Below are 14027 nucleotides of genomic sequence, written 5' to 3' on the forward strand. Positions count from 1 at the left end.
CTCATTAGAGTCATTCATTTGGGAATCAGACTACACTGGTCACACTGTATGTTTCACACTGTAGATTCAAAAGAACCGGCTCATTAGAGTCATTAATTTGGGAATCAGACTACACTGGTCACACTGTATGTTTCACACTGTAGATTCAAAAGAACCGGCTCATTAGAGTCATTAATTTGGGAATCAGACTACACTGGTCACACTGTATGTTTCACACTGTAGATTCAAAAGAACCGGCTCATTAGAGTCATTAATTTGGGAATCAGACTACACTGGTCACACTGTATGTTTCACATTGTAGATTCAAAAGAACCGGCTCATTAGAGTCATTAATTTGGGAATCAGACTACACTCTTCACACTGTATGTTTCACATTTTAGATTCAAAAGAACCGGCTCGTTAGAGTCATTAATTTGGGAATCAGACTACACTGGTCACACTGTATGTTTCACACTGTGGATTCAAAAGAACCGGCTCATTAGAGTCATTAATGTTGTAATCAGATTACACTGGTCACACTGTATGTTTCACACTGTAGATTCAAAAGAACTGGCTGATTAGAGTCATTTGTTTGGGAATCAGTCTACACTGGTAACACATGCTAGCATCGCCTAGCGAAGTGCTAAAACATGCTAAAAAGTGCTAGCATCATGCTAACACATGCTAGCATCGCCTAGCTGAAGTGCTAAAACATGCTAAAAGCGTCTGGCATCATGCTAACACATGCTAGCATCGCCTAGCGAAGTGCTAAAAACGTCGTTAGCATCATGCTAACACATGCTAGCATCGCCTAGCGAAGTGCTTAAAACATGCTAAAAACGTCGCTAGCATCATGCTAACACATGTTAGCATCGCCTAGCTAAGTGTTAAAACATGCTAAAAACGTCGTTAGCATCATGCTAACACATGCTAGCATCGCCTAGCGAAGTGCTAAAAAATGCTAAAAGCGTCTAAGCATCATGCTAACACATGCTAGCATCGCCTAGCGAAGTGCTAAAACATGCTAAAAACGTGCTAGCATCATGCTAACACATGCTAGCATCGCCTAGCGAAGTGCTAAAACATGCTAAAAACGTGCTAGCATCATGCTAACACATGCTAGCATCACCTAGCGAACTGCTAAAAAATGCTAAAAACGTCTATCTATCTATATCTATCTATCTATCTGAGGGTAAATATCTATCTATCTCTCTATCTAACTATCTATCTGAGTGTCTATCTATCTATCTATCTAGCAACTAAGTTAAACTAATTTAAACTACAAACTACTTTAAACTATAAACTACTTTAAACTTCAAACTACTTTAAACTATAAACGACTTTAAACGACTTTAAACTAATTTAAACTAATTTAAACTTCAAACTACTTTAAACTTCTTCAAACTTTCTGGTCCAAACTTTCACAAGCCAACTTAAAGTTTGTCTCGACAAACTTTTTCTAGTTATTCTTCCGCTTCTTATTCTTCTTAGCGGTGAAATTTCGGTATCTAACTCCTCCTAGAGCTTTTAAGCTACAGGCACCAAACTCGGCACAGACCTTCAGACTAATCCCGAATAGTGTGCTATATCTTTTCTAACTGATCGGACTTACGGTTTTCCTAAAAATGAGGATCACACTCGGAAAAAACTCCCATTGACTTAACATTGCGGAATGTTCAGAAATTTAAATCCCAACTGACATTTTCACACACACAGACAAAAAGGGCCTGTCAGCCCTGCATCTCTCCCTCTCTCTCTCCCTCAGAGGATTTATTTTATCAAGCAGCCAAAAAGTAATGACCTTTTGTAAAAATGTGCTAGCATCATGCTAACACATGCTAGCATAGCCTAGCGAAGTGCTAAAACATGCTAAAAACATGCTAGCATCATGCTAACACATGCTAGCATCGCCTAGCGAAGTGCTAAAAGATGCTAAAAACGCGCTAGCATCATGCTAACACATGCTAGCATAGCCTAGCGAAGTGCTAAAACATGCTAAAAACGTGCTAGCATCATGCTAACACATGCTAGCATCGCCTAGCGAAGTGTTAAAACATGCTAAAAACGTGATAGCATCATGCTAACACATGCTAGCTTCGCCTAGCAAAGTGCTAAAACATGCTAAAAATGTGTCTATCTATCTATGTATCTATCTGAGTGTCTATCTCTCTATCTATCTATCTATCTATCTATCTAGCAACTAAGTTAAACTTTGAACTACTTTAAACTACAAACTACTTTAAACTTTAAACTAGTTTAAACTACAAACTAGTTTAAACTACAAACTAGTTTAAACTATAAACTACTTTAAACTATAAACTACTTTAAACTATAAACTACTTTAAACTATAAACTACTTTAAACTAATTTAAACTTCAAACTACTTTAAACTTCAAACTACTTTAAACTTCTTCAAACTTTCTGGTCCATACTTTCACAAGCCAACTTAAAGTTTGTCTCGACGAACTTTTTTTTCTAGTTATTAATATTTTTCTTCAGAAAGCACCCCTCTACCACCGTTTCATCCCCAGAGACCCCTCTCTAGTACAGTAATGACTTTCACTTTAGCCATGAAGGGAAAGATGAGCAAGGAAAAAGTAGATGAATGTCACCTAGCGGAGACGAGATTTGTGGTGAAGGGGATACATCCCTTTGCTACGGTTGAGTCTCCTAAGTTTAGGTATGCAAAATGCATTCTTGATAACTGGTTATTGCTGAAATTCTTCAAAAGAATTGCTGACTTCGTGTTGCAGACTCTTTGACATTGTTGCTGCTTCCATAACAACTGTTAAATATTTTGTTATATTCAATTTTGTTGCTAGATTTTTCCATTATTTATTTAAATAGTTTTGGTTTATAATTGTTTTTGTTGATCATTCATTGATTATAAAAGCTAGGTTAATTTTTGTTCTTCAAGTATTTGATCTTTTATTCTATCGCAAAATATATTGGAATCAATAAGAACCAGATTCGATAAGCAGAATCGTAATAGTTCCAATTTAAACGATATTCAACCCTAGTGATGGTTTGTGACTTTTTTTAATCATAATATGTCAATGTGTGTTAAAATAATGTGTGTCAATGCATTTCTTATCATGAAGAAACTTGGCAATACGCAGCTTTATTAATAAGAAAGAGTTTGTTTTTTTGTGAGTTAAAGATGGCTTGAAGTGAACAGAAGGCTGCACAATTAATCATATTTTAATCACGGTCACGTTTTCTGCCTCATACGGTTAATTAATCATAATAGTCTGTGATATTAGTGAGCTAGCAAACAGAAATTATAAGCCAGTTAAAGCTGCAAATTGTTGCTAATTTTTATAACAGGCTGTGTGTAAAGATGATTTGGTCAAATCACAAGTGCTTTTGAGTCCATTTTCACCTCTCCTGACCAATCGAGAGCTCTTCAGAAGTTTTCCACTGACTAATCACTTTTCAGTTTTGAGCACGCAGTGAGACAGGGCCGCAGATGTTTACGAGTATGTTTCATAAATCGCTTTGATACCAGGCTTGCATCAGAAAGCAAGAACATGCTGCCTTCCTGTGGAGGTATGCTGCAGATATCATATATCAAGGTCTCAGGGGTCAACGTTTGCAGAATTTAAAGAGATTTCCCTCAAAATGTACTGTTCCTGTGCTGCTTTTACAACTGTCAAGCTGATTTTTCCACATTAATGTGATGCCAATGAATAAAAATGTAGGCCTAATATTACATGGTCTTAGGAGTACCGACCTATTTTTAATCATGTGGCTAGTAGAGTTTTTACAGAGAGCTGTCTCCCAAAAACTTGTGTCTATTTTTATTACATCAATAACCGAAGTTCATTTCCCGATCCAAACAGGGGAAAAATTCATCTAGACTGAACATTTTGAAACATCTGCAGGGTTTTATGATTATACATACAAACGGTTTGTCATACTGGCAATGAGCACTTCATACGTGTAGATACATTTCACGATTTCACTGCAAATATCATGTCAGTAATACTGGAATTGCAACTAGCAATTTTTAACCTGCCACCAAGTGTGGCAATGGTTCAAATAAAAACAGTTTTATATTAAATCATTGTATTTGTCTTGATGAATTAAAATAAACCTGTTTTACTTGAATGAAGTCCTGACAGTGAAAATCAGGTGCCTCGGTACCACACGTTCTCAAGTGTGTGCGTGACGTATAAGCAGTTGTGAAGTTGTGTTGTTTCAAGTGAACGTTGAATGACACTTTTTTTGAGGTGAAAGACGCTTATTGAGAATGCCCCAGACATGATATTGTCGATAACATTAACTCCTGATGAAATATGAACACACACACACACACACAGTCACAATTCCAGATCAATGTGGAAGAATCACATCCCTGATATGACTTCTTAGTTAGAGGTGGAAGTATAAAAATGTATAACCAGGACACATATCCATCATGGACAATGTTCAGCAATGGTCATATTGCATGACATTTTTAGAATTCAGTCAAATTTACAGGCAAAAGAATTGGCCACCTAAGCAAAATGTGCATTCTTCCCACACAAGATTTTTGTGAAATTTCACTGTGAACTTTATCAATGATGACTTCATGCTGAAGACGCAAGCAAACATTGTCAAAGCTGTGGAGATAAACAAATGGATCAGACTTCACTGTTTTGGCCACAGGCTGCATCTTGCCATTGGTAAGTAGACCTCTCACTACAGGTGTGTAGTTAGTTGCAATATGCTTGTTTATTATCTTTAAGTGTTGCTTTTGTATTTTAGATGTTATTGTTTGAATATAATAACTTTGAGACTGTTTGTATAACTTAATTACCTGCTTTATGATTTATATTTCACTTCTTATTAATTGCATTGCTTTCTGTGAAGCACTCTGCTCTCACTCTGCAAGTTTTTAATTATTATTATTGTTAAATACATCAAGTCTGGAAAATGCAAAACTGTACTATACACAATTGTAAAGTTGAATGGAAAGGAGGCGGCGAGAATCGTCTCGACAAAATAAATAATAGTTTAATCCTCTGAGGGTGTTTTGGGCCCTGAAGAAGTTTTGTCATGCCTTGACATTTGTGCTTTTTTCAGTGGCTTAAAAACATATTAATGACTAAAGTCTGATAACACTGTATTCAGCACAAACTGGGCTACAATAATATGTGAGCAACATATATGTACAGGTTTGTATTTTTGAGAAAATAACGTTTATGCGTGGTTTTTGAAAAAACTAAAATTTTAAGTCACTGAAATAAGGCCATATAAACATTTGTCCACAAGACTTTTGAAAACTGGATCTTGTAGCCTAGAGTTTTTTCTACAAAATTATGTGAAAATCATCCTGATCACGCATTCATACAAAACAATATAGTAATTTAACTTTTGTAAGACAATTTTAGTGTTGAATGGTAATATGCGTGGAGGCGTGAACTATCACGAATATTTATGTGATCCACACCTGAGGACACAAAGACCCCTCCTCTGGGCCTATCAATGAGGAATGTGAGGAGACTTAATGATCCAAATCAAGTTTTAAGTTAAAAGAAGTAATCTGACTATATATTTTCTTTACATAAAGACTTTACTTAATTTTAGACCTACACTACCGTTAAAAGAAGTTTCTACTGCTCACCAAGACTGGATTTATTTGATCCAATATACAGTAAAAACATTGTGTGAACTAATTTTACAATTTAAAAGAACAGTTTTCTATTTGAATATATTGTAAAATGAAATTTGTGATCAAAGCTGAATTTTCAGCATCATTACTGCAGTCTTCAGTGTCACATGATCCTTCAGAAATCATTATAATATGCTGATTTTCTAATATGGGCATATTTAAAAGTGCATATGACTAATTTAACCTGAACACATATTTGCAAGCACAAGCTTTGTTGATGATAACGAGGCAGCATAAAACACGTTAAAATATAATCTAAACATTCATATTATTTTTTTATCATATTACATATCATATTTATATCATACAGCATACAATGTAAATAGCAACATTTACATGTAACTAAAACTTGCCTATTAGGACATATTTCAAATGTCAATACTTTGAATCCTGTCTGGAAACAGTCCCACAAGTCAAATATGTATGTTTATATAAAATAGCATGTCAGCTAATGAAAACTAATTGACTTACTCGTCTGAAATTGTATCCTCGGCTGGATCAAGTCTCTCTTCAAAATACAAACGTTCATCTGAGCTTCATTATCTGTGATCACACTACAGATAATGAAGCTGAGCCTGGAAAACCGTACATCACTTTATTTCATACTTTAGATTACATTGCATTTGTATGTTTTAAATTTGAATTGTTTTATTTAAAAGTAGACATTTTAAGCTTTCTTTAGAAATATGTTTCATGTTTGTGAGAAGAATTCGCAGAGTTTAAGTTCATTTTAGTGACTCGTTTCTAGAGCTAGAGGAAACTCTGGTGGAGGTTTCATTTTCTTTATTTTACAAAAGCACAATATTTTGTTGTTATTGTGAGTGTACACAAATAAAAGTAGACACTTTATAGTCTCTAATGATGTCTTACACTTATCTGTATACCCAAAAATTATGGAGTATTTTAAGTTGTTTCTATTGTAATGACGAAAATATCCAGCAGGATGCGTCCGTCGACCCCAGAGGGTTAATGAAGAAATAAACCAAACGACACAAACTCACACATAGGACAGACAGCTGCCCGTAAAGATGCTCTCTCTGTCGCACCACTGTCCGCAGTCAGCCTTTATTCCTCTCGGATACAAAAAAAACTTTAAAAGACAGGGAAAAGGCCAACGTGGACAGCAGTGGGAGAGAGAGAGGGAGAGAAAGAAAGAAAAAAAAAAAAAACACTTACTCGCCGGTTTTCCGATACACCGTAGCTTGGTCCTCGGCCACACCTCCACCCTCTAACAGATGACAGTCACACCTCCGCAGCTGCTCAGTTGGGGTGGATGGTAGCGGCGAGAACTCCCCTACTGTGCATCCCTCCTCCTTCCCGGGTTTCGGCACCAGTGTAAAGGGAGCAATGGAAAGGAGGAGGTGAGAACCGGCTTGGCAATATAAATAATAGTTTAATAAAGAAATAAACCAAAAGACACAAACACACATAGGACGGACAGCTGCCCGTAAACGTTCTCTCTCTCTCTGTCGCACCACTGTCCGCAGTCGGCTTTTATTCCTCTTGGAGGCTTGATTAGCCTGATAAGGGGCAGGGTGTGTAAATTCATGACCCGGCCCCACCCTCCACACTGTCACAACAATATTTTGGTTCATGTTTTTTTTTCTTCAGAAAATGCTTTGAAGCATGATTCAAAATGATTGGGCAATAGGACTTTGCAAGCAGCTGGTTGGCCATTTCTCACACAGCTGGAAAAATAATTTCACTGAGTGAGGCACAAAAACATTTGAATCTGCCAGAGCATTCCTAACAATGATGGGGCTCTAGACAGAAGATGATCGAGAGGGTCTTGGAGCACAGCCAGGTCTTGTCTCAGGTTCTGTCTGAAGACAGGAAAACGCATCACCTGGTCCCCACCTGGCAGGACACAGAGGTCCTCGAGTCTATCAATGCTGCCCTACATCCTCTCCAGGACTTTACAGATGCACTTTCTGGTGAATCATATGTCAGCGTATCCTACCTGAAGCCAGTCCTGCATCTCCTGAAAACAGCAACCCTGGCTGAAAAGGATGATGACACTGACCTAATGAAGGCCATAAATTATGAGCCCTTGGCTATATGGAGGACAAATATAGCGGCCGAGCCACACAGGAGCTTCTTGATGTAGCTTCATTCCTTGATCCACGATTCAAAATGGACTACATAAGACGAGAATATTCCAGACATCACAGCAGGAGTCAAGTTCGAAATTGAACAGGAGGCACAATAGGAAACTTGTTTTGATTTTATGTGCGTCGATATGCAACAGCAATAGAATATGATAAGTGATTGCTATAAGAGAAAATAACATAAAATAGCAGCAGATGACAACATTAAAATAGCTCATACAATATATTACAATAGTTTGTTATTATAATGCATGCAATCAAAGCCATTTTGTTTTTTACATTGACAGGAAATTTTTAAATGCTTACATAAAAATACCCAATCGTTCAAAATGACATTAGATTGAAAAGACAGTTCTCTGTTTTTCAGGAGATGAGGGCTGGTCTCAGCACCACAGGTGGTGTGCATCAAAGTGCAGCCGATGCAGAAACATCAACATCCATAAAGAAGGGCAAGCGGTCACTGTGCAGCTTCTTCAAGAGCACCTCTGTGACTCCTGCTTCCTCTGTGCAGTTGGAGGACACAAAAGCTGCCTCATAACTTCTGAAATTGATGGAGAGCAAGATCCCTTGGCTTGGTGGAAGGTACATAGGAATAAGTTTCCATGGCTGAGCAAACTGGCTCGCAAATACCCATGTATACCAGCCACAAGTTCCCCATCGAAGAGACTCTTTAGTGCTGGCGGAAACGTTGTGGCATGTGAATGCTTTAGTTTCAAATTGGCAATGGTAGACATGTTAGTGTTTTTGGTCCAAAAAGTGTAAATACTGTAAATCAATCAAGTGTTGACTTGGGGAGAAGAAGAAATTTCAGCAACTGATTGGAAGACTTGGGTTGGAGTCAAGATTTGTTTTGCACTTTATTTTGCAATGCCACTTACTGGCAGACTTAACTGTGTGAAGAAAATGTTAAGTTCAAAGTATTTGTACTTGGATGTGTGCTGTGCAATATTTTAAATACTGGTTATCAGTCCTGATAATTTTAGTTGATTGTGAATATTTTATGTAGCATTTGTGATCATTATTTTGTGTTTTGTAAATATAAGCCAGACCTACCTTATTCAGAAGAGCTTGTTTACAGAAAGGTAAGGTCATACAATGCAAAGTTTAAATTCAGTTCCTGCATTTGCAGTTTGAAGATTCCAACAGCAGGTGGTAATAAAGTTCGTCCAAACTCAAATAGTGGAAAATCTAATGAAATCCCTGACAATCACTGTTGTAGCAGTTTTATGAAACAAATGTTTGAGATGTGTGTAAAAAGATCTATAGGTCATGCTTTAATTTTCAGTTATTATTAAAATTTGTATATTTACATTTGTATTTATGATCTTATTTACAGTATTTTTCCATCTGAGTGATTTGCCAAAAGAGGCAGGTGAAAGAAGTTGGAGAAGGTAAAATGTTTTGTATTTGGTATGGTTTTTTTGGTTTTTTTACCACTTCATTATTTTGATTTTATTTTTGTTTAGTTTGAAACATTGTGAAATATTTTTGGTTTTCTTTTTTTTTATAAATTGATGTTTCAAATCGACTTGTAGAAGTGGTGTGTGATACAATCACTGTTAATACTAGCCATGATTAGTGTGTCAGTAGATGAAAATTATTAATAATACTTCGAATCTCTATAATTTAACAGAGCATACATCCAAATAATATGAAGTATAAAAGGAGTGTAACTGTCATAGAAATATGTCTGACATTCATCAACGACGCAGTTACTACACAAAAGAACGACATTTTTTCATTTCTGCTAATTAATAGCATACAGTTTATTTACACTACCAACTTCTTATGAATGCGCTGTCTTAGTTTATATCGCTGGTGCTTGAGAGAATGGACTATATAATAGGATGCAGACAGTGGACTAACTTGAAAAGAACCCGATTTTGTCAAACTCAGTTGCGCCTAGACTTAAAGGCAATAGGGTATAGTGATGTTCACTCTGAAATGGAACGCACCCTCATTCAAAACAACAGCAAGAGGCACTTTATTCATAGTGACTTTAATGCGATTAGTGTTACTAATGCTAACGCAATTGTCATAAAATGTCATTATTAAAATCTGGACCATGTTGTCCGATGGATGTTGGCTCCCTTGATGCCTGGAACTAACGGAAATTCAAGTGCTTAGATCTCTGAAAAAGTCACGACAAACGGACACATGAACAGCTTCAGTGAAGCAAGAGCTGGATACGTGCAGCTAACAAATGTAGCACATGTCTTATCTCTAGTAGGTGAACAACACTTATATTAACTCATTGTAAATTTGCACTAAAAGTGACTAGATCACTCCCATTATAAGGAATGAAGCTGCGCAAGTAACTTACTACTACTTATATTAATTTAACTGATGCTTTTATCTGAAACAACTCGCAAATTAGGAACACAAAAAAAATTAATCCTTATCTTGTCAGCAGGACACACAGAAAGCTTCATTAAACAGATTCACTGATTATAATAGGAGCAATCCAATATTCCCGAACTCTCCACTGAAGAAAAAAATTATTTTATTTTCCGTCTTTGTTCATATGTATGTCGGTTTAAACAAATATAGAACTGGACATGCTTGTACTTTCAGATGCTGTGTAAATATGATGACATTTCCCAATAAAACAGAGTTGTAAAAAAAACAACAACAAAAAATTAAGCAAGAGGCTGAATATATCACATACCGAATCATATTCTTCATCATCTTCCTCTTCATCTTCTTCTTCCACATTCTCATAGAGGCAGTCGTAGCCAAGCACTCTGCCAGGGTCAATCAATTCATCCCCCTCTCCATCATCATGCCCCACAAAGAAGCGAGGGTGATCTGTGTCCTCATTCACAGACATGTTCACTGAAGACAGTTGTCAGTCACTCAGAGAGCCAGCAGAGGTTCAGCTGAAGGTTAATGCTAGCGAGATAGAGCTTCACACCCGTCCTCCTGCTCCTCACTACACATCTTCATTATTTTCCTTTTTAACAAAATAAAATGACACATTTTAGGGTGATGGTAGAAATGTGTCATCTGCAGTGTTATGTCAGTTACTCATAAATCAGACTACTTAACAGATTACTTGGATTACTTAATTAAAAACATCAAAAACAATCACATTAGCTGTGTTACGTCCCAGGACGTATTTGTTGGTTCCTTCCTTTTGTCAACATATTTTGTTAAATTACATCTATAGATGTAAGGCATTGGCCTTATTGCAATTGGAGATTTTGTCCACATTGTGCTGTGGTTTTCCTGTTTTGTTTCTCTCTATCTCTCTCTCTCCCTCCTCCCTCCTCACAGGGTGATTAACATCAGGTGTCTGCAATGATGATTACCAATCACTCCCCTGTCTGGATTGTTTGGGGAGGAGAGGGAAACAGGATAAATCCCAAGCAGATCTTCACTCCAATGGAACTTCCCTTTTTCCCATCCCAGACAGTTGTGTTTGATGCATTGCTGCTACATAGTGTTGTAAATAGTGAGTTGAAGGCAAATTGTTTTAAGTAAACCTTAATCATTGTGGTAATATTGTAAATACTAGTTAAGTGTGAAAGTGGGTGCCATTTTTGTTCAACCTTTTATCTTTTCTCCTGTGTTTAGTTTAATGAGGGTAGGGAAGTTAATGTTGTTTATTTGCACTTTTTCTTAGGTAAGGTAGATTTGACTTACCAAAAGATATTCAGGTTTTGTTTCTTATTTTGGACTTTGCCCCCTCCTGAAGCCTTTTGACTTCCTTTTCTTGTTTTGATTAAATAAATACTTTGTTTTGGATTTTAAACTCGAGTGATCATTGAGTGCTGGGATGGGAGAAGGGGAACCCCAAAGCTTTTTTTATTTTGTTACTCCTCCCACACCCTAAACTGCGGTGGGATGTAACAGTTGTTACTTTTAAAACACTTTTCGGCATAACAAATGAAAATTAATATCTATAATCCCTTATCGTACATTGTTGCACTGCAGTCATACAGTCAGCTTCACACATTTCTTCCTTACAATGACTTGTTAAAGTGGTCATGTCATGAATAAAATTTTCCTTGATATTTTGATAAGAGTTGTAAAAATGCCTCGTTCTCTACTTGCACGACTTGCCTATATCATTAGAAGGCCCATTAATTCATGCCTCTACAGCGAAAAAACCTCAACGTTTCCTTTACATCATCGCACCATGGCCCTGCCCACTGGTGCTCTGTTTGAAATAGAAAGAGATCAGCACAGACCAAGATGCTCTAAAGCAGTGGTTCCCGAACTTTTAACAGTGACGTACCCCTCCAAATATTCAACATCCTTTCGCATACCCCCTCTCTAACGCATAGATAACTTTCACACAAGGTATTTTGAAAATATGTATATTTAACACAATTATCTTTGTAAAACAACTCCCTTATATTAAACATGTTATATTTGTACATTTTGTACATACTGAATAAATGGCTTACCGATTGAGATGGGTATGCTAGAAATAACAGCGTAACTTGAAAACTCCCCTTTTATCGAATGATTGTATGCAAGATTCTGGTTCTGAGCCTTCAATTGCACATAATTCCAGGTACGTCATTCCCGGCAGACTTTGAGCATTTCTGGTAAGTATCTGTGCAAATGCGTGGTCAGCTCAAGGTGCTTTTTTTAAAACATCATGCAACAATATAAAAACAGGTCTCTAGCATGCAAGCAAATTTCAGTGAAAATTACTGCGTGTGAAAGTGGAAAATTATTTGGCTGCACCAGATGTCTTTGACACCGGTCAAAGTTTATGAACTTATACCATCAGATCTCTATGCAATGAACCTTAAATACAAATTATGTTTTAAACTGCGAAAAAAGAAGCACACACTGAAATCATGGACAACTGACATGTGCGAGTCTGGTAAAACAGTGAAGTATCAATTTTAATCATTAAGCTGTCACCTAGCAGTGTGCTATGGAATGATTTTAATCTCAATATAATTAATGAATGCACACACACAATTATGCATGTACTAGATAAATGTTGTGAATGTATTTTACTAACCACAAACAAATGCCATTTGATTTGAATCTGTGGAATTCGGGATTGAATGATTGTGCAGCGATTTGTACAAATACAGACATGTTTGCAAATAAACATGTTCTATTCTACATTAATAAATCAAAAATTGCTCATGCAAAAATGAATCCGTGCATTTGTGGATCAGAAGACACGCGTGCATTTATTGACATCTTGTTCGAATCGATCGTGTTCGGTTCATTTGGATTTTGAGACTTCCTTTTCGCAGTTTACAGCATTCCACCCATCCACCCACACACCCACACACACACACACACACACACACACACACACACACACACAACTAACGAACAAGCCAGTGCTATTCATTAACGTGAACACGATTCGTAAATGTGTGTCACTATACAATGAAACAAATGCTTTTCAACCGGTGTCTGTAGAATTAAGAATTACATAAATGTGCAGCAATTTGTACAAATAAAGTCATGTTTATGAGTATAAATGTTCTGCTTTGTATTAAAGTGTGACAATTTCAGCGTGCAAAAAGGAATCCGTGCATTTGTGGATCAGGCGACACGCGTGCATTTATTGATTCCTTGTTCGAGTCGATCCTGTTCGGTTCATTTGGATTTCGAGACTTTCTTTCCGCACTTTCAGCATTGAGGATCCACACGCAACTGAAAGGCAAGGCAGGCAGCTACCACTAGATGGCAGTCGCAGAGAATTACCGAGTTGGCCTGCCCTGGTTTGAGAACAGATGATAATGGACATTTTGGCATTCTCCCGAAGAACCTTTAAAACATGGATAATACCATTTTAAACCAACAAGCTGGTTGGGTAAGTAACACTAATCTTTTTTTCTTTTTTTTCTTTTATTGCATACTGAAAAGAAGAAAAAAAAGTAACTTCCTAAAGACTAGCAAGTTAAAAACAATGTACATTTGATATATTTGACATATTAATTACATTTTATAAATATTAATTTGATGAGATATTAACAAAAAAATGTTGGCTCTTCACTTGTGACAAATGTCAAAAGGTAGTGTGTGGGAGCTGCACATTGATGGTAGAGAGTACATGTGTTGACTGTGAGTAATCGATCCACAAGCGTCAGTGAATGATGTGCGGGTTTCCCCCCAAAACAACCAGATGCCTTGTTCAAGTGAGCCCACTTTTAGGAGAATTCGTTCATAATGATTCTACAGCATACTATTTTCATTATAGTTTTACAGCATGATATTTTTGCTCACAGTAAAACAAATATTGCTTTCTAAATCGATTAGTTTTCCCACAGTTTAGCTAATGTTCATATTCTTTATTAACC

General features: G+C 36.7%; 1 protein-coding gene across 6 annotated transcripts in view; it reads right to left on the minus strand.

Annotated features, from left to right (window-relative positions):
* The window catches only part of ppip5k2 (diphosphoinositol pentakisphosphate kinase 2), a 217798-nt gene that overhangs the window by 176096 nt on the left and 27675 nt on the right, over positions 1–14027 (minus strand). For all 6 annotated transcript variants that reach the window (XM_052116272.1, XM_052116271.1, XM_052116268.1 and 3 more), the window contains exon 2: positions 10412–10696. In XM_052116272.1, coding sequence (XP_051972232.1) covers positions 10412–10573 — 162 coding nt within the window. In that variant the 5' untranslated portion in view covers positions 10574–10696. The remainder of the gene's footprint in view (positions 1–10411; positions 10697–14027) is intronic.

The sequence above is a fragment of the Xyrauchen texanus genome, chromosome 43 (assembly GCF_025860055.1).
Source record: "Xyrauchen texanus isolate HMW12.3.18 chromosome 43, RBS_HiC_50CHRs, whole genome shotgun sequence".
NCBI classification, from domain to species: domain Eukaryota; kingdom Metazoa; phylum Chordata; class Actinopteri; order Cypriniformes; family Catostomidae; genus Xyrauchen; species Xyrauchen texanus.